Below are 24564 nucleotides of genomic sequence, written 5' to 3'. Positions count from 1 at the left end.
CGCTCAACCGAGAATGAGACGTGTGAGAGAAGCCACAGAGAGGCCAACAATCCCTTTGAAGGAGCTACAGAGTTCAGTGGCTGGGAGTGAAGTAATGATGCACCAGTCAACCATATCAAGAGCTCTGCATAACACTGGCAAGAAAAGAGAGGGTGGCAAGAAAGAAGTACCATCTGAAAGCATGTCTGGTGTTTGCCAGAAAGCATGAGAATGCCCCAGCTGTGATGTGCAAAAAGGATTTGTGGTCAGATGGGACCAAGATAGAGCTTTTTGGCCAAAACTCAAAGCGCTATGTGTGGTGCAAACCTAACACTGCCCATACAGTGAAGTATGGTGGTGACACTTCTCATCAGCAGAGACTGGACATCTTGTTAAAATTGAAGGAAGAATGGATGGAGTAAAATACAGGGAAATACTGCAAGAGAACCTGCTTCAGTCCACTAAAAAACGGAAGCTTGGGATGAAATTCACTTTTCAGCAGGACAATGATCCCAAGCACAAGGCCAAAGCAACATTGGAGTGGCTCAATCAGTAACCCAGTCAAAGTCCTGATCTCAATCCCATTGAGAATCTGTGGTACTCTTTGAAAATTGAAGTCTACAGTTGATTTCCAACCAACCTGAACGACCTGGAGTGAATCTGCCAAGAAGAATGGGCCAAAATCCCTTCAACACTGTGGTACATACTTATCCCAAAAGACTTAAAGCTGTTATTGCAGTGAAAGGTGGCTCTACCAAATATTAATGTGTGTGGGTTGAATACTTATGCAAGCAACGTGTTTCAGTTTTTTATGTTTCTTACAAGCATTTCCCAGCATAAAACCCATGCTATCTTACAATAATTTATTTTGAGTTTCAGTGTTTCAAAATAAAATATCATACAGAATGAAATTACAATGTACCATTTGTAATTCAGTAATATGAGACCACTGGCGAGGTGCCTGACTACTTTTGCAAGGCATTGTAATCCTTCAATCTCTGGAGGAGTCATTTGGCTGTCACCACCAGAAATTTTAGAATGTGAGATGAAAGCTGCTCTTAAAATACTTGGAAGAAACAAATTACCAGGAACAGATGGCATACCAATAGACAAGTTACTGAGACTGAATCTGTCCAAATTTTGACAAACATTTGTCAACAAACATGGAAAACTAAACAATGGAAAAATGGAAAACAAATATGGAAAACTTCCCACAGACTGGAACTGTTCAATATAAATCCCAGTTCCAAAGAAAGTGGATCCCAGGGAATGCAGTAATTATCGAACTATTGCCTTAATATCCCATGCAAGTAAAGTAATGCTCGAGATTCTACAACAAAGGCTCTTACCATATATGGAGCGAGAAATGCCAGATGTCCAAGCTGGATTTAGAAAGGGAAGAGGCACTAAAGATCCTATTGCAAACATATGTTGGATAATGGAATTAACCAAGGAATTTCAGAAGGAAATCACCATGAGCTTTATAGATTACAGCAAAGCCTTTGAATGTGTAGATCATGAAAAACTATGGTATGTTTTAAAAGAAATGGGGGTGCCACAATATCTGATTGTCCTGATGCACAACCTATACTCTGGACAAGAGGCTACTATAAGGACAGAATATGGAGAAACCGATTGGTTCCCAATCGGAAAGGGTGTGAGACAGGTGTATTTTATCACCCTATTTATTTAATCTATATGCAGAACATATCCTACGGAAAGCGAGATTGGACCAAGATGAAGGAGGTATGAAAATTGGAGGGAGAAATATCAATAATTTCAGATATGTAGACGATACCATACTACTAGCAGAAACCAGTAATGATTTGAAACAAATGCTGTTGAAAGTTAAACAGGAAAGCACAAAAGCAGGACTAAAACTGAACGGCAAGAAGACTAAAGTAATGACAACAGAAGATTTATGTAACTTTAAAGTCAACAATGAGGACATTGAACTTGTCAAGGATTATCAATACCTTGGCACAGTCATTAACCAAAATGGAGACAATAGTCAAGAAATCAGAAGAAGGCTAGGACTGGCAAGGGCAGCTTTGAGAGAACTAGAAAAGGTCCTCAAATGCAAAGATGTATCACTGAACATTGTAGTCAGGATCATTCAGACATGGTATTGCCAATCTCTATGTATGGATGTGAAAGGTGCACAGTAAAAAAAGCAGATAAGAGAAAAATCAACACATGTGAAATGCAGTGTTGGAGGAGAGCTTTGTGCATCATTCATTGGCGATCACTTGTGGCCGAGTAAGATTGTCTTCCAAGATAAGGTCTTTAACAGTGGGTCCGTAAGTGACTGTGGAGGCCAATTCTGGATCCACGCAGCCTTCCACAGTGAGGACATAGGTTTCCAGATGGAAGATGGTCGCAATGAGGATTTGTTTAACATGCCTTCTGCTTAGCTAGTTTGTCCCGTTCGCCCTGTATTCATGCTTCTTCGAAGTCCATAGCACCTTTGATAATAGCCGATCTCCGTTTGGGAAGTTCATAGGCCACGGCTTCCCAATTCTCGATGTTCATGTTACTTTTTTTAGATTCACTTTAAGAATATCTTTAAACCTCTTTTGCTGTCCACCGATATTCCGTTTTCCATCCTTAAGTTAGGAGTAAAGTAGCTACTTTGGAAGATGGTGATCAGGCATTTGAACAACGTGGCCGGTCCAGCGAAGTTGATGTTGAAGGATCATTGTTTCAACACTGGTAGTCTTTGCTTCTTCCAAAATGCTAACATCAGTCCGTCTTCCCAAGTAATTTGCAGAATTTTCCAGAAGCAGCATTGGTAGAATCTTTCAAGAAGTTGGGAGTGGCGTTTATAAATGGTCCATGTTTCACAGGCATCCAGTAAGGTTGGTAGTACAATGGCTTTGTAAATAAGCATTTTGGTCTCCCTGCGAATATCCCAATCCTCAAACACTGTACACTTCATTCGGGAAAATGCATCACTCGCAGAGCTCAGACAATGTTGAATTTCAACATGGATGTCAGATTTTACAGAGAGATGGCTGCCAAGATAGGGGAAGTGATCAATGTTCTCCAACGTCACACCATTAAGCTGGATTGATGGTGCTACAGAGGGACTAGTTCACACCTGTTGATGAAGCACTTTGTTTTTTTAATATTAAGTGAGAGCCCAAGCTTTCCATATGCTTCTGCAAAGACATTTAGGATAGTTTGAAGATTTTTCCCTGAATGTGTGGAGACTACATTATCATCGGCATATTGAAGTTCTATGACAGAGGTTGACATTACCTTACTTTTTGCTTTCAGCCTACTGAGATTGAAAAGCTTTCCATCTGTTCAATATATGATTTCCACACCAGTAGGAAGTTTCCCCTCAATAAGGTGTAAAATCATAGCAATGAAGATAGCAAATAAGGTAGGAGCAATGACACGTCCCTGTTTTACGCGTGTTCCAACTCTGAATGGATCGCTCTGAAAGCTATTGTTATCCAAAATTGTCACTGTCATGTTGTCATGAATATCCACAAATTTATCAGGCATCCAGTTTTCAGAAGGATGGTCCAGAGAGCAGTTCGATTCACAGTGTCAGAGGTCTTAGTCAGATCAATAAACACCATATATAAAGGTTGATTCTGCTCCCGGAATTTTTCTTGAAGCTGTCGTGGAATGAAGATCATGTCCACTGTCCCCCTGGAAGGGCGGAAACCATTTTGAGATTCTGGGAGGACATTCTCTGAGATCGGCAGGAGGCAATTTGCAAGGATCCTTGCAAGGATTTTACCTGCGGTAGCAAAAAGAGAAATACCTCGATAGTTCCCACAATCTGTTCTATCACCCTTAAGAACATAAGAAGAGCCTGCTGGATCAGGCCAGTGGCCCATCTAGTCCAGCATCCTGTTCTCACAGTGGCCAACCAGGTGCCTGGGGGAAGCTCGCAAGCAGGACCCAAGTGCAAGAACACTCTCCCCTCCTGAGGCTTCCGGCAACCAGTTTTCCGAAGCATGCTGCCTCTGACTAGGGTGGCACAGCACAGCCATCATGGCTAGTGGCCATTGATAGCCCTGTCCTCCATGAATTTGTCTAATCTTCTTTTAAAGCCATCCAAGCTGATGGTCATTACTGCATCTTGTGGGAGCAAATTCCATAGTTTAACTATGCGCTGAGTAAAGAAGTACTTCCTTTTGTCTGTCCTGAATCTTCCAACATTCAGCTTCTTTGAATGTCCATGAGTTCTAGTATTATGAGAGAGGGAGAAGAACTTTTCTCTATCCACTTTCTCAATGCCTTCTTAACCTTTCTTAAAAAGGATGATAATTATGGCATCCCTAAAGTCTTCCGGGATCTTCTCCCTCATCCAGATTTTTTCGATGATCTTATGAAGTTGTTGTGTAAGTTCAGGCCCACCTTCTTTAAAGACTTCAGCAGGAATCCATCAGGTCCACTAGCTTTGTTGTTCTTCATTTGATTGATGGCTTTACTGACTTCATCCAAATTAGGGGATACTGCAAGCTCATCTCTAGTTTGTTGTTGTGGAATTTGCAAGAAGACCTCACCAACCACAATAGAGTTACGATTAAGGAGGTCATGGTAATACTCTTTCCAGCGCAGTGCAATAGACTCATTAACCTTAAGAAGTTTGGTACCTTCCATTGAACGTAAGGGATTTGTACCGTAATTTGTTGGTCCATAGATGGCCTTTGTGACATTAAAAAAGGCCCCATGCATTGTGAGCACCTGCAAAGTGCTGGATTTCTTGAGTTTCTTTATCCACCAGGCGTTCTTAAGTTCTCTAGTTCTTCTTTGGACCTCAGCCTTTGCACTGGCATAGATTTTTTCTTAGCAGCACAGTTAATGTCTTTCTGCCATATCTGGAAGGCTTTCATTTTCTTGTTGATGATATGTTCAATCTCGCTATCATTCTCATCAAACCAAAAATCAAAAAGACAAATAATTGGGTGTTAGAACAAATTAAACCAGAACTATCACTAGAAGCTAAAATGATGAAACTGAGGCTATCATACTTTGGACACGTAATGAGAAGACATGATTCACTAGAAAATCACTGGGAAAAACAGAACGGAGTAAAAAAAGAGGAAGGCCAAACAAGAGTTGGATTGATTCCATAAAGGAAGCCACGGACCTGAACGTACAAGATCTGAACACGGTGGTTCATGACAGATGCTCTTGGAGGTCACTGATTCACAGGGCCACCAAAAGTAATAATCGACTTGAAGGCACATAACAATAACAAATTATAGGAATGGGATATTTAAAAAGAGCTTATGAAACAGTACAGCAGATTTGTTATCCATGGCTGGGAAACAATGACGGAGAGAAAAGTAGTGCAGAGAGAGAGTATTTGGTTTTCTGGAGACAACATTTCCCCCCATAAGCAACTGCTTAATTGCAAGTTTTGAGAAAGGGTTTGCCAAGCTGCACCGCCTGTAAAGGAACAAGAACCAGTGGAGGAAGAGTTTATCACTGGATCAGGGATAAGAAACCTCAATCCCAGGTGCCAATTTCAGCCGTGTCTGGCCCTCAGGACTTTCCCCAGGCCATACACCTTTACCCCTAGATGACATCCCTCACTGTTCTTGCTTTGCACACTCCTTAATTTTTTTTGCCTGACTAGTGTGTGTCCTTGAACTCTGACATGCTTCTTGCTTGTCTGGATGGAGGATAGAGAGGGGTGTGTATAGAAACTTGCCCCAATACAAAGGTAAAATTCACATTGGTTGCTCTGCCTACTTTTGCCTCTGGCCTCACCTCCCCATTAGCGTGTCATGGCCCTTGGACTGAATATAGTTCCCTTCCCTACGCTAGATCAAGGAGCTCCTTGGCCAGATGTAGAAGAAAGGGGGAACCATTATAATATGGAACCACTTGCCTTCATTCCTACATCAGCGTGTAATGCTGGGTGGGGGAGGGGAGAGGCCCAGCCAGCATTGACATTCCATGCACAAGTGTTGTGGATCAGGCTGAATGTAATTAATGTTATAAAGCTCAATTTTTATGAATCTTTATAAGGCACATTGCACAGAAAAAATGGCCAGACCTAATTATTTAATTCATTTCTAATAACTATGTTTCAATACACAAGACTAAGTCTCTCTGTGTGTGTTTCAGATTTATGTTGTAAAAATAAATTAGGATAGTTAATTTGAATCTTGAAATCTAGACCGTATAGCTCCTATGTAAAAACATCCTCCTTTGGCTTCCCAGAGCCATATTTATTTAACAAATGTTTTAGTTATCATTTAACAGCTCACAGCTGAGGGAAAGTATACCAGTAAATTTAGATATAATTAAATGAATATTGATTTTTTACACAATATGAATAGAAGTAATTGAATTCTGACTAATGCATTGATTTGCTTTAGCACTGGTACTCATTTTGATAAAGATTTGTGTAGGTTCATGGTAGCTAATATGATGCTGTTCAGATGTTGTTGAATTATAACTCCCATCCCATTAGTCCACCCAGCATGTCCAATGGTCATAGATGATGGACGAGATTATGGAATATCAACTGGAGGGCACCATATTTGCTACCCTTATTCTAGTCAGTGACTTATATCAGGGAAGACTGTGTTAGAACAGAGTGATTAATGGCATGAATTATGATGGTATTTTGAATTGCACTTTTTTGTACGCTATTGACCTTTCTTTTTTTAAAAACTGTTGGAGGAAGAAAGTGGTGACAGGGTGAAAACACCTTGTAGGAGTTAATGAGAATAAAAGATATGAGTTGATGGTAGAAAGAAAGCAAACATACATTTATTAGGTTTGCAGCCTGAAGTGTTTCTATATCTTTAAGGTCATACATGTTGTCATGAATCCCTACCGTCAAGGCACAGGGACCATGCGTCAGACCCAAACCCCACCCTTAGGAAAATGGGACTGGAACCGAAATAATACCACTTCACCCCTGCCAAGGCTGTGTACGCTCACAACAACCCTGCAAGGTAGAAGGTAGGCTGCCACCACCCCTGTTACTGGTCCACTCAGAGCCAGAGGATCTCTGAGCCCAGAAAATAGGTAAAACCAAGATCCTATGAGGCAAGAGCCACAGTTACACTCCTTGCCAGGAACCTCTGGTTTAATACCTCAAATTAGAATTAAGCTTTCAACTTCTTTTCCCTCTTTGGTAGTTACGTGACTGAGAATGGTCAAGGCACTGAATCCAGAACCACCCCTTCTCTCAATGAACACACCAAGTTAAATAGAAGTAGCTTTATTCAAATATATAAGTGCACATAAATCATATAGCAGCAAGTAATCCTTTAAGACCATACACCCAACAGGGGCTTTGGTACAAACAAGAGGATTCAAAGACACAACAGGAAAATAACAACCTTTTCTAGCCTAATACTTACACATGAGGTAGATGGTTGCAAAGGCTGCTCTCCTAAGAGAGATTGGCATCAGAACAAGAAGAATGGAACCCTGCATAGTTACCTCCCATAGGCAACACTTGGGGAACCAGGAACCCTTTAGATCAACTTCAGGGAACAAAGGGTAGGGGTTTTTAGCCCTATACTTAAGGAAAGGGATCCTAACGGTCCAAGATTAATTGACCAATCAGGAATTGGCTGATGTAACCTCTTTCTGGATGTTTCTCACTTTTTCGCGCCTTCCAGGCCCCCCTCCCAACTGTATGTTCAAACTTCACAGGCCAGGGATGACCTTGAGTGCCAAGCACTTGTTAATCAGCACAGATAACCAGGTGCAGCTTGTTGAGGCTTCTCCCTAACCGTCTTCAGCTGGAAAGTGAAACTCAAGATTTTACTTTGTCAGAGGCCTGTCTTTTTCTACTGTGAAATCTCCCAGAGTCCCATGCTTGAGCCAAGATATTACTTATGAGATTTTTAATAACTCATGAACATATACAGGTTCATGACACATGTCATTAACTAAGATCCTGATTTTTGGATACCAGAAACAGAGTCTTCTCAGTACTGGTCCCTTCATTTCTGTGAGGAGATTTGCTACCCTCCCCCAACCTGTTTATAGGGGTCCTCTGAATACCTGACTATATAAACACTTGGAAAATGTGCAGCTTTTTTCTATAAAACCTTTAAGAGGCCTGTCTCTTACCTCCTATCTGCCAACTGCATACACCCTCTTCTTTCCTTAGGCCAGGTGTGGGGGAACCAATAGACATCAGATGCACATGGTGCTGTACATAAAATAAAACAATAAAAACAACTCCCTGCCCAAAAAGGCATATAATCTAAATAAAATGAGGACAACAAAGAAAAGGAGGGAAGACAAAGTGAGGACTTCAAATATGCATACTCTAGGTCAGCCTTTCCCAACTAGTAGGCCACCAGATGTGGTTGGACCACAACTCCCATCAGCCTCAGCCAGCATTGCCAATGGTCAGGAAAGATGGGAATTGTGGTCCAACAACATCTGGTGGCCCACTAGTTGGCAAAGGCTGCTCTAGGTATACAGATATAGAAAATTCAACCCTAAATTTAAACTCCAAAAGCTTTGGAAAAAAGGAAGGTTTTAAAATAAGACTTAAAAGCTGAAATTGAGGGAGCAGTCCGCAATGCTGTGGGAGACAATTCCAGGAATACAGAGCAACATGGACAAAGTTAAGCTAAAGAGCAAACAGCCCTAGGACAAGTAAGAAGCACAGAGTTTGAGGAGCAGACATCCAAAGCAGGACTATAATGAGAAATAAGAACTGAGAGATAAAGGGGAGCCTGATCACTTAAAGATTTAAACATTAAAACAAAAAGCTTGTACTGAATCCTGAAATAAATAGGGAGCCAGTGAAGGAGCAACATGGTCAAAACGACTGGCCAAATAAATGACCTTGGCAGCGGAGGGTTGAAAATAAACCAAGGGACTGATATGCAGGCCCGGCCGCAGACATGCCGGGGCCCTTGGGTACCAGCCTGCCCTGGACCCCTCTGCTCCCCTTCTGCGATCCATGGAAGCATTCGCGGACCGCAAGACAGGAGCTTCCGCACTGCCCGCCATCCCCCCGCTATCCCCACGCTTCACCTACCTTTCCGTTTTTTGCTGCACGCGCAGGTTTGCCATCAATCAAGATGGCGGCCGAGGTTTCCCTAAGGGGCTGAAGCATGCGTGCCATCAACCAAGATGGCAGCAGAGACTTCAGCCCCTTAAGGAAACCTCGGCCGCCATCTTAATTGATGGCAAATCTGCGTGCCGCAAAAAACAACAGAAAGGTAGGTAAAGCGGGGGGATAGCGGGGATGGCTGTCCGTGGATGTTTCCGCGAATCGCGGAAGGAGAGCGGAGGGCCCTCTGTAGCTCCAGGGGCCCTCGGGCCAGTGTCCCACCTGGCTGCCCTTTACAACTGGCCCTGCTGATACGAGCTCATGGAAGACCAGTTTGCAATAGTCAAGGCAAGAAATAACTAAATAGAGAACTAGCATCTTTGTAGGGACAGACAAAAGAGATCTGATTCTAGGAGTATTGTTGCATGCCTCCCCAATCTCCGAGCGGTGAAATTTCCGTGGTCCCTGCGCTCATCCAGCGTTTGGTTTCCTTTGGGAAGAAGGTCAGCAGAGACTGTGGTGTCTTTATGAAATATGGTTTGTTTATTTACACACATCCCAACCTGAGCTTAGGATGGAGGGTTCAAGGCATCAGCAGTCCAATATCCAGCTTTTCCATCAGTGTTACAGGAGGCGTCCTATAGCCATGATGCAGAGATCCAGCCTCTCTGCCTCCCTCCAGTCACCAGCCTTTCTCTAGACAATTCTAAAAACATTCAAAGCACAAACTTCTGCTAGCCGCCAGGAAGGGGAGGAGGCTCTCCTGCAGAGTTTAAATGACAAAAGGATCTTCCTGGCCCATTCACCAGTTGCTGGGCAACTGATAGACCCATTCTCCTACCTGGCCACTCTGTTAGCTTAACAAAGGAGAGACTCATCTGACCAGCAGAGTGAGTTCCTCATTCCAAGGTACAGGATTCCAAATCAGAGGTTGGAAGGGGACCCACAGGGATCATCCATTCTAACCCCCATACTCATAATAGTATTATAAAGGAAAAAATGACAGGACTTAATGTGGGGAACAAAAGAAAGAAAAGAGTCGAACATAAAACCAAGACTACATGCTTCTTCCATGGGATAAAGAGAGACATTGTTAACAGTGATGGAAAATGTATATTGCGAAGAGGGCTTAGGATGACTCAGATGAGCAGTTCTGTCTTTGCGATATTAAGTTTCAGGTGCCTGTGAAGCACCCAGGCTGAAATGTCTGAAAGGCATGCCGTAGTATGATGTTGGATGTCAGGAGAGAATTTGGGGGTTGAAAAATATAACTGTCATTAACATACAAATAATACTGAAGGCTATAAGATTGGATAAAGTTTCCCAGGATAGCATATAAAGGGAAAACAACAAGGCTCCCAAAACTGAGCCCTGCAGTATCCCACCTGAGAGGGGAAAAGAGAATGATGCTCAGCCTACAGCCAACACATTAAATGAACAGCCTGACAAACAAGAAACGAACCAAGTAAGAACAGAATCACAAAACCTCAGATTAACATCAGAGTCCAACAAGAGGTCACGATCAACTGTCATAGATAAACTACAGCTCCCATCATCCTTGACTGTTGGCCATGCTTGCTGGGACTGATGGAAGTTGTAGTTCAGCAACATCTGCCTTAGATCCTCAGAAGTTTTTCCACACCTCTCATTAACCTCCCTTCATTTTTTCTTCCTAGAAAGGTACGGAGTTATGAGACTCTGGGAGGAATAAAGTGAAGCTAAATTTCACAAATTGATTTGAACTAGCTACTTGAAGCTGAAACTACACATTATGTTTAATACATAGTCTGCAACTACATATATGTATGTATGTATGTATGTTAAATTTATATCCAGCCATTCTTCCCAGTAGGAAGAGGGCATTCTCAGTGGCGGCCCCCACTCTCTGGAACTCCCTCCCGTTCGATCTTCGACATGCCCCCTCCCTGGATGCATTTCGCCGAGCATTAAAAACTTGGCTTTTTGAACAGGCTTTCGGGACCTCCGGGGTGGGCTAATCTTTATCAATATTACTGAATGCCCGTTGTTTATACACTGTTTTATGATGCTGTATTGTATTTGCTCTGTATTTTAAATTGTAATTTTACTGGAATTTAATTGTGTACGTCGCCTAGAGTGACTTCAGCCAGATAGGCAACACAAAAATTAAATTATTATTATTATTATTATTATTATAGGAGAAAGTAAGTGTCAGGGGTAGATCTGGATTGGGACTTGAGCAGGGAGGAAAAGGTTAATTCTTCCTCCCCAGCCACAATCCCTTCTCTAAAACTTCCTCCTGCAGCAGTACCAACAGTGGTTTTTGTTTCTTAAAAAGCCCGTATGGTTTCTACTATCAGTAACTGCTGCACAGGAATGGGCATAGGTGGAGAAGAAAGGATTGAACCATTCTTCCCTGCATGCTGTGGTCATGTCCAGGTAAAGGGTCCTTCATGCTTGCTTTTGAGATGAAGAGCAACTCAGGTCTTGTCTCCCTCTTTCATAGCTGTAGCCCAAAGAGGGGCTCTCATTGCCCCTGACATGGACATGGATTGCCTTCAAGTCGATCCCAACTTATGGCGACCCTATGAATAGGGCTTTCTTGGTAAGCAGTATTCAGAGGGGGTTTACCATTGCCTTCCTCTGAGGCTGAGAGGCAGTGACTGACCCAAGGTCACCCAGTGAGCTTCATGGCTATGTGGGAATTCGAACCCTGGTCTCCCAGGTCGTAGTCCAGCACTCTGACCACTACACCACACTGGCTCATTGCCTCTAGCTTAACTATATTTTGCTACCACTGCTTAGGTACATACGTTTATGCCAGTCGTGGTGGCCGCAGTTGCACTCAGGAAAGTCATTCTAGTCCCACCTTTGTTACACTCTTGCCCTGTCTATTTCCACGCTGGATCCTACTTTTTTAGGACACACATGTAGCTGATACCTGTTTCCACTAGAGATGTAATTATTCATCCTGCAGGACCACTGTTGTGGTACTAGATCTGCCTTCAAAACTTAGGCCAGGTCACAGGTTGTTTTATTATACAAGTGCTGTAGCTACCACTTCTTCTGAGACTGCAGAGATGAAGGGCAGTGTGCTCTGGCCCCATTCATCAGCCAGAGGTCTAAGGACCACTGGGAGATTATACCGCTTGTTTCTTATGAAGGGAAATATCAATCTGGCCCATCTGTCTACCAGAAAATAAAGAGGTAATGGGAGCTCTCTTTTCTGCCACTCCCCCAGAGCCAGCCAGAAAGAACATTTTGCCTCAACTGCTACTGTTGGAACCAAAGGGAATCATGTCCTTGCCCATCCATTAGCTGAGTTGTGTGTATGGGTCAATGGGTTTTGTGTATGTGTTTGGTGGGACGGTATTATTAAAACCTGTTGTGAGTCAGCTTGACTATCATTTGAATGCATGGCAGGGTATAAATCTTCAAAATGAATATTTTATCATTTTAACTAACGTAGAGATTGATGATATCAAGATGTGACTTAGATTCCAAAAAGGAAAAATATTGGTAGTAGTTATTGGTAGTAGGTAGCAAATCAAAGAAACCCAGGGGTGGCGCTAGCCAGCAAAACTAATGGCAGTTTAACCCTATTCCTCTGACAACTGAGAGACTCTTTAAGGCTTTAACGGGCCATTGTTTACAGCACACACTCCATAAGGACAGATTTCTTCAGGTGATGCAGCAGAGATTGAAAGAAGTCCACTCGAAGATACCAAGTATAGATTCTGGTTAGGTATTTATTGATCTCGCTACAACACTGTCACAAGACAGCATCCCTGACAAGATGTTGTGCAGCAGCACCAAAGCCCCTAAAAGCAGGAAATTAAAAAGCACCAATGACAGCTCAACTGAAAATGATAATTATGTCATAAACATCAGGTGAGCACTCCAAGCAGACTTGGCAACCACTCTTAAACCTTTGGAATCTAAACTTGAATCAGTTACTGCTAATATAGCAGAATTAACTAAGGTAACTAATGAGGCTAAAACTTCAGGCCTTGATAGATAGAGATTCTAAAAATGACAGTTTATGACCTGGAATTAAAGCAGGAGGAGCTCTCAGATTGGGACCACCATAGGAATTTCCGTCTACAAGGGATTCCTGAGAAAGAAGTGGGGGGTGACATGGTGACCTTCTTACTCAGATGATTTCAGGAACTGCGTCTAGAGGCTCCCCTGAATGTTACTGATCTTGAACTAGTATATAGATAATCAAGCCAGAGAAACCATCTTTCTGAATTGCAGCGTGACATAGTGATTAAGTTTGAATGCTACAAAATCAAAGAAGCAATTTTCAAGAAGCTGCTCAACTTTAGGGTACGTAAGTATGGAGAGGCAAAGATCAAGGTTTTTCCAAGACATTTGCCCTGAAACTCTCCGATGGCATCATTCCCTTTGCCCATATGCTGCTGCGTTGAAAGAGGTGGGCTTCTCTTACAAATGGGGATTCCCATTTAAGTTGTGTATTAAAGAGACAAGGTTCACATGGAGAGTGATGATTGTCAGGCAGAGCACATTCTTCAGACTGCTGGATGACCTAAATGATCAAGCGGGAGAGAACCAAGGGAATGCAACCAGCACTCAGTGTTCCCAGAAGTGCCCTTGGAAGAGAAGCAGGAAGGCCTAATTCACCTGTATTACGATTTGAAGGATCAATTGCCCAAAGGCACAATAATACATGATTAATGATGTGTGGCTCAGTCTCAGTGATGCTGGAGAAGATTCATTTTGAAGTTTGCTGCACTTTTCCCCTTGATTCCTATCATGACTTGGGGCATCATTTACTCATCCCATGGCATGTCCTCCCTCTTGAGGTGTCTTCATGTTGGAATGGTTTCTGATAGTTCAGATGATGATGATGATGAATAAATGTCCCACCCTTCCTCCACTGGTCCCTAAGGCGGTAAACAAAACAGTAAAAACACTCTAAAACATCTTAAAAATAGACTTTAAAATATATTAAAACAAAACATCTTTAAAAACATTTTTTTAAAAAAGCTTTAAACATATCTTAAAAGCAGTTCCAACACAGACTGGGATAAGATCTCTACTTAAAAGGCTTATTGAAAGAGGAAGGTCTTCAGTAGGCACCGAAAAGATAACAGAGATGGTGCCTGTCTAATATTTAAGGGGAGAGAATTCCAAAGGGTAGGTGCCTCTACACTAAAAGTCTACTTCCTATGTTGTGCAGAACAGACCTGAAAAGATGGTATTTGCAGGAGGTCCTCACCTGCTACGGGGATGTTTGCTCCCAGTCGTTCACGATTTACAAGTTCAGCAATCCACTAATGAGCAATTTAGCAAGGACTCCTTTCAGCTATTGTCAGACCTGGATATATGCTGGAATTATAAATGAACAAGACCCTGGAAGGCGCTTCTTAATGTGGTTTCCTGGAATGTGAACAGTCTTGGAACAGTGATAAAAAGAGCATGTGTAGAGGCTGAATTGAAATGCTACCATTTGGACATCATGTTACTCCAGGAAAGAAAGCAGAAGCCCTTGTACTGCCTATTAAAAGGTTCATGGATTGAGGACCAGATTTTCTCCCCTGGCAGGTCAGAATTGAGAGACATTGCAGTGCTTCTCACACTGAATTGCCCATTTCAAGTTGACAACACACTGGCTGATCCAGATGACAGATTTTTGCTGGTAGCAGGCTCAGTAAGGGGTCAGGAATTCACAGTAGGCTTAATCTACGCTCCCATTTCTGGCCAGAGATCCGTTTTTCAAAAGGTATTCAAAACATTACAGGATTTCAGAAAGGTATTATGATCATTGGAGAGGATTTTAACCTTTGCCTCAACACATTGTTGGACAGAAGTAGTAGCAGGGTGGGATAAATGCCCTGGGCCAAGAGATAGCTGACCTGATAGGAGTGAATGGTGTATTTGATACATGGAGAGACCTCATGGAATGGGACTACTCATTCTTCTCTCCCCAATTTCAATCACATTCACAGCTTGACTAGATGCTTGAAACCAAGCATCTTGCAGTCTGACATAGGCATGTTGACAGCCTCGGATTATGCTCCAGTGATGCTAGAAATGGTAGAAGGGGACCCTCTGCCCTGTTCTGCAGACTGGAGATTTGACGCTGGTTTATTCACTGATGCAGTGGCCCAGGAGCATCTTCGGAAGGCCTATACTTCCAGGACAACACCATACATTGTGGGATGCCATGAAGGCAGTTCTTCAGGGCCACTGCATCAGCAAGTCCTGCAGAAGAATGAGAGAGAGGGAAAAAGAGACAAAAATATGTTTGGTGGAGGTTGAAAACTTTGACAAACAATGCAAGTTTACAGGATCCTCCAGAGTTTACTGTTTGCTACAGAAAGCCCTCATGTAACTAACCAAACTTGAAACAGGGAAAATCCACTAAGCCCTAACCTACCTTAACAGTTTATACTACAAGGCTGGGAATAAGTCCTCCCACCTTTTAGCCACTGTTATTAAGCAAAGGAGGATATGAGATCTTATCTCAGGTATTCGCTAAGAAACTGGAACTGTGTGTCATGATTGTGCATTTGCAAGCAGTTCAAAAAATTCTATACAGAATTATATTCATTGGACAACCCAAAAAAAGAAGTGTATCAGTGAATATCTAGCTGAAGTTGGGCTGCAGCCTCTGTCCAAGGATCATAGGAACTTCATAGATAGTCCTATTACAGAACAGGAAGTAAATGATGCTGTCAAAAGGCTTAAATGTGGGAAAGCCCTTGGTCCCAACAGATTTGTGGCTGAGTTCTATCACAGATTTAGGATTGAACTTTTCCCATGGCTGACTAAGTTATTTAACAATGTATTGGGGGGGGGGATGATCCCAAACTCGTGGCAGGGGTCACAATTTGTTGTCATTTCCAAAGTTGGCAAAGACCCAATACTAGTTGGGCCTTATCGCCCAATAGCATTGAATAATATAGATGTGAAATTGTTATCAGGGGTCCTGGTTCAAAGGTTTAATGTCATCATTCAAAGGTATGTGGCACCTGACCAGACAGGATTCATCCCGGGATGCAATATTGCTGATTCTATACTCAGAGTGCTCAGTGCTGTCCATGAGATGCAAGCAACGGGTGCTCAGATGCGTTCTCACTAGATGCCCTTAAAGCATGTGATCACATCAAATGGGGGTTTCTAAAACAGGTCCTGGGTTTTGGACATGGTTTTCTGTACCTCATGGACAGCTATACCCGTCCTACGTAGCCAAGATGAACGTCAATGTTTGTTCCCCTTCCCACATTTTTATTAATAGGGGCACTCAACAGGGGTGCCTATTTATTAATAGGGGCCCATTATCACCCCTGCTATTTGCCCTTGTGATCAAGGTGCTGGCTCAAGACATGAGGCCTGGGCTTCGATTGAGGGAGTAATGGTAGGAGTGAGTGAGCAAAAAATAAATCTTTTCGCTGACGATGTACTCCTGATAAGCAGTCCTGTCACAGCACTGAAACTGCTACAGGAAGCGTTACAAAGATTCCATGCATTGGCTGATCTAGCAATTAATTGTGCCAAGTCAATGGTCCTCCCATTTAATTTAACAGATGCAGATAGGGATTGGCTTCTCACTTCATCTGGTTTCTTCCCTTGCTTCGGAGGATTTTGCTATCTTGGAACTGTAATGACCAGAGATGAAGGTCAGATGTGGAAGATAAACTTTGGCCATCTATGCGAAGGGAGCTGTAAAAATGGAGGCTTCTTAATTTAGCTGGTTGGATCATATCACTGCATTACTGCCCAAGTTTCTGTTCCTCTTCCACACTCTCCCTCTTTATATCCCTGACAAGTGACTCACACACTGGCAACGTCTCCTAAATAATTTTATTTACAGGGGTACACACTAGGGTTGCCAGGCCCATGGCCTGAGACTGATCCTGTATCTTTAGAAGAGAAAGTCAGCCAAGTGCAGGTGTTCTTGCAACCCTGTAATGGGAAAAAACAGGTGGAATTCTCCCTCCCCCCTGCACAACTTTTAAAGATACAAAAGACCTCTTGGAGGCTGGGCCTGGCAACCAAGAGGTCTTCTGTATCTTTAAAAGTTGTGGAGGGGGGAAGGGAGAATTCCACCTTGTGGTTTTTCCTATTACAGAGTTGCAAGAACACCTGCACATGGCTGACTTTCTCTTCTCCTAAAGATACAGGATCAGTCTCAGGCCAAGAACCTGGCAACCCTAGTACACACAGGTAAGCAGCTCCATCTCTGCCAATCTGGACTGGGGATGGGGGACTGGGAGTTCCTAATTTGCAATGTTATTTTGATGTGTTCCAGTTAAAACAATTGATTTACATTGTACGAGGCTCAACAGAGATTCCATGGGTGCAAATGGAATTATGGGCAGCAGCCACTCCTCTACGAGTGTTACCATTTAGCAAACTTACCTGGGCAGTAGTGTGGTCTGTCTGTTACCTGTTTACCAGAACCACCATGAGGGTTTGGAAAAGATGCTGCAACCTATTGTCTTCAGGGGAATCTCTCCTCTTCCCATTCTTCAACCATAACAGCTTCTATTGCCCAGATAAACTGAAGTAATTTAAAGGCTGGGAGAAGAAAGATATCTACCACATTCGAGATCTGTTTGACCGAGGCCTCCCTGTTTTAGAGGCATCGCTCAGACTTGCTCTAGTCCAGTCCTTTGTGAGGAAGGTGGTGAGGCAAGGAACCTCCTACACTCACGGACATCATGCGAGCACCTCTGTCTTACTTCTGATTGCCATTTAAAGGGAGCAGCAGCTCAAATATACAGAATTCTGATTGATTTATCTATAGGTGGTTCACTAGGTTTGAAGGTGTTGTGGAAAGGGGATTTGGGAATTGCCATAGAAGTTGCTTCCTGGAAACAAGTGTGGTCTTGCCCTCCTCTCAAAACAATTTTGGAGAGAATACAGGAAGTTGCACTGAAAGTCTTATTGAGATGACATTGGACCTCTGTTAAACTATCACGGACGTTACCCTCAGCATCTCCGTGGTGCTGGCGAGGTTTTGGGAAACAGTGAACATGGTTCCACATGTGGTGGGACTATTCAAAACTAAGTTATTTCTGGAACTGTGTGTTTACTTTCAAATTGGACATGACATCCCAAAGCTTGCAATCAGACCTCCTCCTAGCATTATTGTCACTGGAAAGTGACGCTAACCCATCAGTCCATCTTAAGGAATTGGCTCGGATGGAAATAGCTGGTAAATGGAAAGCTGAGAACGGTCCATTTAAGGATGATTGGTGGGCATGAGTATGGAGTATAGCACTATCTGAACATTTGACATACCACAGAAGAGTGGTTTATGATTGGCAAAAAGTAATAAATTTGATATGGTATGGTTCCCATTCATGAGTTTTTTTTAATAAATTCAGACCTCTTTATAATCACCATGTGGAGGGGATACTTTTGACAATTGACAAAACATGGCTATCAATTTATTGAAGGCCTTTGTATGTAACTGGTGACTGTTTCATATTTGTTTGTTTTATTTAAAAATCCTTAAATATATTATTTTAAAAAATCAAATTAACTCAAATGGTGATGTAATCAAGCTAGCATTCAGGTAGCATTCAGGTAGTTGGTTGCATTAAAGTGCATTTTTCTCTAAGATCTATAGGCTACCCTGTTCAGAGGTGTGCATGTCTTCAGTTTGCATTGTTTTACTTTCTTCTTTTTATCAGGACAATACCAGAATGCGGGCAAGTCCATCATTTTCAAGTTTGCAGTACCAAGATGCAGGAAATTACATCTGTGAAACTACTTTACAGGAGGTTGAAGGGTTAAATAAAAGGCAGATACTTACCTTGATAGTAGAAGGTATGTGGGGTGACTCATCTTATAATACTGACTATAATTTCCATGTTGGTTTGTAGCTTTGAAATGCCCTCTCAGAAGATAAACACCTAAGCCTTTGGGGAAATAGTGGTAGTTTGTACAAATTTCAAACTCATTTATTTATTGGTCTTTCTCATTTTATGTATGATTGTTTAAGTGAATTGCTTTATATTTTAATTGTTTATTGTTATATTATTGTTTTTGAACCCCCTAGGGATTCAGTAGGAAGAAAAAGTAGAATATACATTCAATAAATAATTTTTATCACTTTTGTTTTTAAGGAAAACCACAGATCAAAATGACAAAGAAAACTAGCACAGATGGATCATATAAAATGATAGCGTGCCATGTGGAAGGGTTTCCCAAACCAGCAGTACAATGGACTAGCACTGGAGGTGTCATAAATAAAGCAAGTAATTTTCTCATTACCTGTTGCATATTAATTTCAACTGCAAGCAACGATTAGAGATAGGTATAGACGAACATGCCTCAATTCTCATATTCATTTGCACTTTGATCTGGGATTTTTTAATCCACTGCAATTGGTTTATTTTGCACAAGTCTGTGTTCTTGTTTGTGATCTGCTGATGAAGAATACACAATTTTTAATGTATTTGTATACAGAACACAATAGACACATAAGTCTCAACTGTTAATAGATATTTATAAATCAATTACCTTCCCTGTGTGTTCCATTTTAAAGTTAACTGAATTTCCAGAGGGAAAGCCTTGTTAATCTTTTGCATCAAAAGCAATAAAAAACCTTGTGGCTCCTTAAAGACAAGGTTCATGAAGTAGCTAATTATGTGATCTATGGATGTAATTCGAATTATGTCTTCTCAGAAGTAAGGCCCATTGACTTCAGTGGAGTTTAGTCCCAGGTAAATGGGGTTAGGATTGCAACCACTCTCACTACTTTGGTTTCAGGCATTGCAGAGGACAGTTTAATTACAAGACAAGAAAGCTTTGGGAGGGATTTTTAATTTAAATTTACTTTTAAAATGAAGATTTAGGGTGGTCAAAAATGAACAGTGAAATTCAGAAGGTTCTCTCCACTTTGATAAAGAGACTAGGACTTTAACTGAGGAGCACAAAAAGTCCATACGTAACAAAATAGATCACTTCTTTCCATGTGAAAAGAATAATGTGATGTATTTCATTGCTTTTTAAAATTTGCAATAGGAAGTAGATTAAGGTTGAAATTCCACTTACTTGTAAGTAAGCCTCACTGAATTTAGTGGAATTTGTTTCTGAGTAGACATGGTTAGGATTGCAGTCTTAGTGCTTTTAGGTTGCCTTGGCAACAAACAACACTTCAAAAACAAGGAAAGCAAAGAGACACCTGTACACATCAATGTATATGTAAGTAATGTATATTGCAAAGCAGTTTACATATCTGTTTCCATATAATGTGCACATTTTTTTCAAACAAAACCTGTGTTTGCTGTAGATAGCTAGGGCAAACAGCTTTCATAGCAATAGTCCTTGCTGCAATGGGACGACAGAAGACAGTTTGCTTGATAGCCCATTTTCAACTGATTCATTCAACATTCCTAATTAGAGAACAAATCATACAGAACAAGTCAATAAAAGCATTTTTCCTAAACAGTGTTAGTCATATACAGAATTAGAGAACAACTTGATGTATAGTGGGCAATGTCAGGCCCCTTCCTGTGGTCACCACCTTGTCACGGTCCCACGTCAGGGTCCTGCTCTTAACGGTTCTCTCCCCTGCTCTAGCAAAGATCTCACAAGATCCCACTGCTAGGCAGCACCACCAGACACTCCCTGTAAACAATATTGCCTTGAGACTGTGCCTTAGTCTCCTCCTGGCTTATTGATACGTTGTGTCTGGGTACACTTGCAGGCCACAACCCCCCTGTATCTTTGTGCCTATAAAGAATACAGCCCTGGGTTGCTCTGGATACCTGATGATGTTACATTATCTCTTCACCGCTGCCACCATTTATACTGTTTCCCAACCTGGGTATATGCCCTGCCCACCCTTCTGTTCTGTGTAAACCCAGCCAAGGATCAGGTGTTCTGGTAAACCAAGGAATATTTATTTCTATACACAGGGAATAACAAGATTACTTAAAGGTATAGTCAACAAGCATGTGGTTTCATAAGATGCATTAATCTTTATGTTTCTAGTCGTCAGTAACCCTCACTACCTGCCTAATCCAATCCACCCCTCCAAAACCCAGAACCAACCAACCAACTGAACCGTCATCCTCTCATTTATACCTTCAGACACTCAAACGCTTAGCCAATCATCATACAACATTCTCCAACATTCCAACCCATGTACTCCCCCCTCTCACTCAGTCTACTTACCACATATACTCTAAAAAACTTGCACTTACCATATTTACAGTATTATATATATACAGGGCCATCACAGGCAACTATATATGTTTGCTCAGAAAGAGGTTCCAAAGAATTCAGTGAAGCCTGCTTCCAAGTAAGTGTGCACTGGACTGTACCTGGGAGTAAGCCCCACTGAAATGAACACTATTTACTTATGAGAAGACATGTATATGATTGTACCAAAAGTTGCACTGATTCTTCAGTAGTATGAAATCACTTTAAATATAAGTACTCTGTTTTACCTGGGTTAAAAATTGGGTTGATTGTACCCACTGTTTAAATATGGGGGTAACTAATTGTAAGCATCCAAGTACAGATTCAGGCTGTTATGTGATGGGCAATTTATTTGTCTGCAGAATATTCTACAATGGATTTGGAAGAAAATGCGTAAGGGGGAGAGAGATATCAAACTTAATTTAGATTCTAATTTGTGTTTCATTCTAGAATTCTAGAAATGTTCAAATGAAACCTAAACTCCCATGATAACTCCTAACGTTACTATGTAGGTGTAATACAAATACACACACATGTAGTGTACTTTAGATATTTAACCAAAGTTACTAATCTTTGAAACTAATCTTCTAGTTTTTTAAAAAAACTAATTATTTACTAAAACACTTTGTGTGCACATACACAAAGTCTTTGTTCTTTCAAAAAAACCCTTTGATATTATTTTTCTTTCCAGACAGAGGAGACTAAATATGTCAATGGAAAGTTTGTCAGTAAAATCAAAATTGCTCCTGAAGAGAATGTTACATTAACATGTATTGCAGAAAATCAGATAGAAAGAACTGTGACATCTTTGAACGTATCTGCTAGTAAGTACATTTATTTTATTTTTTTTAAAAATTGGAAGAGCAGGATTGATGGTTCCTTCATCTTTTCATCGACTTTCACATTAAATATCCATCACTGTCCTCAGTCTTTTATGTGTGGCTCTGTGCTGGAATGTTGTTTACAAGTTGCTTCATTGTCCTTGCACATAGACAAGGAGGAGGGGGAAGAGTACACTTAGCAACTCATTTCTCACAACTGGGTTGCTATGGCAAATTTCTGACACTTGTTGCTTTTTCAGGAAAATGCCAGAAATGCAAAATGAGTTTGGCTATACTAACACACTTCTACTGATAAGTCTCCAAGCCACAGAAGCCCATTGTAAATCAGCCCTTTTCTAACTATTTTTGGTTTTTTATGCACAGCCTACTGCATTCTCTTCTGTCACTTGTTATATTTAAAAACCTTTTCAAAATATGTTCTGTGCAAGACCAAATAAATATTTTAATTAAATTCATCAGCTTGGGCACTTGTTCATTTAGCATTGGCTCAGCTGCACTACAGCAATTTCTGGGTAGATCTACCTGACATTTTCTTGCTCCTTGGTGTTCTGTAATTTAGATCACTGTTCTTCAACCTTGGGTCCCAGCTGCTGTCATACAACTCCCATCAACCCCAGCCAGCTTAGCCAATGGCCAAAGATGATGGGAGTTGTAGTCCAACATCATCTGGGGACTCAAGGTTGAAGAACAGTGATTTAGATAATGTGACTGGCAAATTACTTCTATGCATGTAGATCCCACTTAGTTTATTGGTACAAACGTCCAAGGCAGTGTATGTAGGAATGCATCATTAATTTATTAACAGTTCCGAGTGAATAAGATGCCTCACTGCTTGAGCTGGAATAGTTTTATCTTTCCAACTCTACAGTGCAAGGTTCCAGATTCTTTTATAGGAATATATTATGAAGTCCCATTGTTTATTTTAAAAATATAACATAGTAGCCGTCAGAGTTGAAGATGGGGTAATGTCTGTCCCCTGTGTGATCACATCCTTAGTGTTAGTAGTGATGTGAGCTTTTTTGTGTGTGTCTGAATAAAACTGTTTGAATGGAAAACTAATGCTTATTAAAAATACAATTTGGGAATCACTTTAAAATGAACAGAGTGATGGCATTCCAAATGAAAGTATCAAATGACCAATTCATCATGAGGGCATTTCTGTTAAGCCACTTCCTTCTCCTCATACCACCACTAGAGGCTGTGCTACTCATACATTCTTGATCTTTTGAACTGGCCTCTTTTGAAATATGTAACACAAGGCATTTCCACAGTAGAGGTGGGTGCCAAGTTCCATCTTAACCTTTGCATGATACAACCACAAGTCACTTTTCAGTAGCCAATACACCATACCATGTCCACATGTGTGGGAGGAGAGTCATGCTATGATGGAATATCTGTGCTGCTATTATGCTAACTTAAGCAGTGGGTTCACAATGAGAGAAGAATTAGATTGTTTATCACTAATTATATCACAGAAAAACAACCATCACGTGCCCGTGACACATAACCACATTCCATGAGGAAATCACACTAGTAATGAATAATGTTTGGTGAATTATCTATTTCCCAGATATAAATTGTGTTTTGAATGCTTTGAAAATATGATATCCGTTCAATTGAAGTACAAATTTGATGGAAGCTATTAGAACTGGGCATAACAAATAACAGAAATACACAGTTGCTGCACAATAAACAGTTTGGCTTAATTTCTTGAACCTAGACAGAGTACCTTGTACCATCTGTCTAGATCCCCCAGCTTTATAAATTATATCATTTTCTGGGAGTGCAGTCTTTCCTATTGAATTTCCAGTGGGATTTGCACAGACAATCTCCATGAATTGTGTGTTGCCCTTCCTGGCTTGTTTATTGACTCCACCACTCGCTTTGATCAAGGGATGTTTGGATGAATTCACCCCAGGGTGCTAAAGTTTAATCAACTCTCTGTCTATAGTAATCAAGTGATGAAAAGTCAGGATGCAGTACAGGGTAACACATAAATAGTTCTTCTGACTAAGCATTTATAAGATTAAACTTGTCATTTTTGGACTAAAGCTCTTTCATATGATACATTATAGATATAAAGTAAGGATTGCTGCCTAAAAAAATAAGTTTAATCATTTTGTTGTGCGGCTGATGCTGCATTAAGTATGAACACTTCTGGCTCGGCTGAAAAATAGATCATTTTATTGTTAAAAAAATATCATAGCAGGTTGGAAGTTTTGAAGGTGACTTTCATACATCAGCAGCTTTTTACAAAACAACTTTTCCCACCCTTTTCAGTAAGTATTCCAGAATCTGATGAACCAGAAGAAAAAAGTGGTAAGTACATAAAAACAGAATACCACTTAGAACAATTAGATAAAAATGTTTTATTCATTTTCCTAGCCTGCTCCATCCTTAGGATAGGGTAGGCTACGTCTTCTTTTAAAAAATATTAAACTGAAAGGCTGCAATCCTAAAGTGGAGAGAGTGAATTATGAAGGCAGTCTAACCACTTAATCCAATGCCCTGCCAGTCTCTCACATTTATTTTTTTTCCAATCATCATTTTCCCTCCCAATGAAAACAG

General features: G+C 41.1%; 1 protein-coding gene across 5 annotated transcripts in view; it reads left to right on the top strand.

Annotated features, from left to right (window-relative positions):
• Positions 1–24564, top strand: part of ALCAM (activated leukocyte cell adhesion molecule) — a 240776-nt gene that overhangs the window by 190943 nt on the left and 25269 nt on the right. For 3 of the 5 annotated variants that reach the window (XM_061628144.1, XM_061628142.1, XM_061628147.1), the window contains exons 10-13: positions 18637–18772; positions 19072–19199; positions 21846–21978; positions 24277–24315. In XM_061628144.1, coding sequence (XP_061484128.1) covers positions 18637–18772; positions 19072–19199; positions 21846–21978; positions 24277–24315 — 436 coding nt within the window. The remainder of the gene's footprint in view (positions 1–18636; positions 18773–19071; positions 19200–21845; positions 21979–24276; positions 24316–24564) is intronic. The other 2 variants (XM_061628146.1, XM_061628143.1) reach the window with 1 other exon arrangement.

This window comes from Rhineura floridana, chromosome 5 (genome assembly GCF_030035675.1).
Source record: "Rhineura floridana isolate rRhiFlo1 chromosome 5, rRhiFlo1.hap2, whole genome shotgun sequence".
Classification (NCBI taxonomy): domain Eukaryota; kingdom Metazoa; phylum Chordata; class Lepidosauria; order Squamata; family Rhineuridae; genus Rhineura; species Rhineura floridana.
This window is presented reverse-complemented; position numbering and strand designations above follow the sequence as displayed.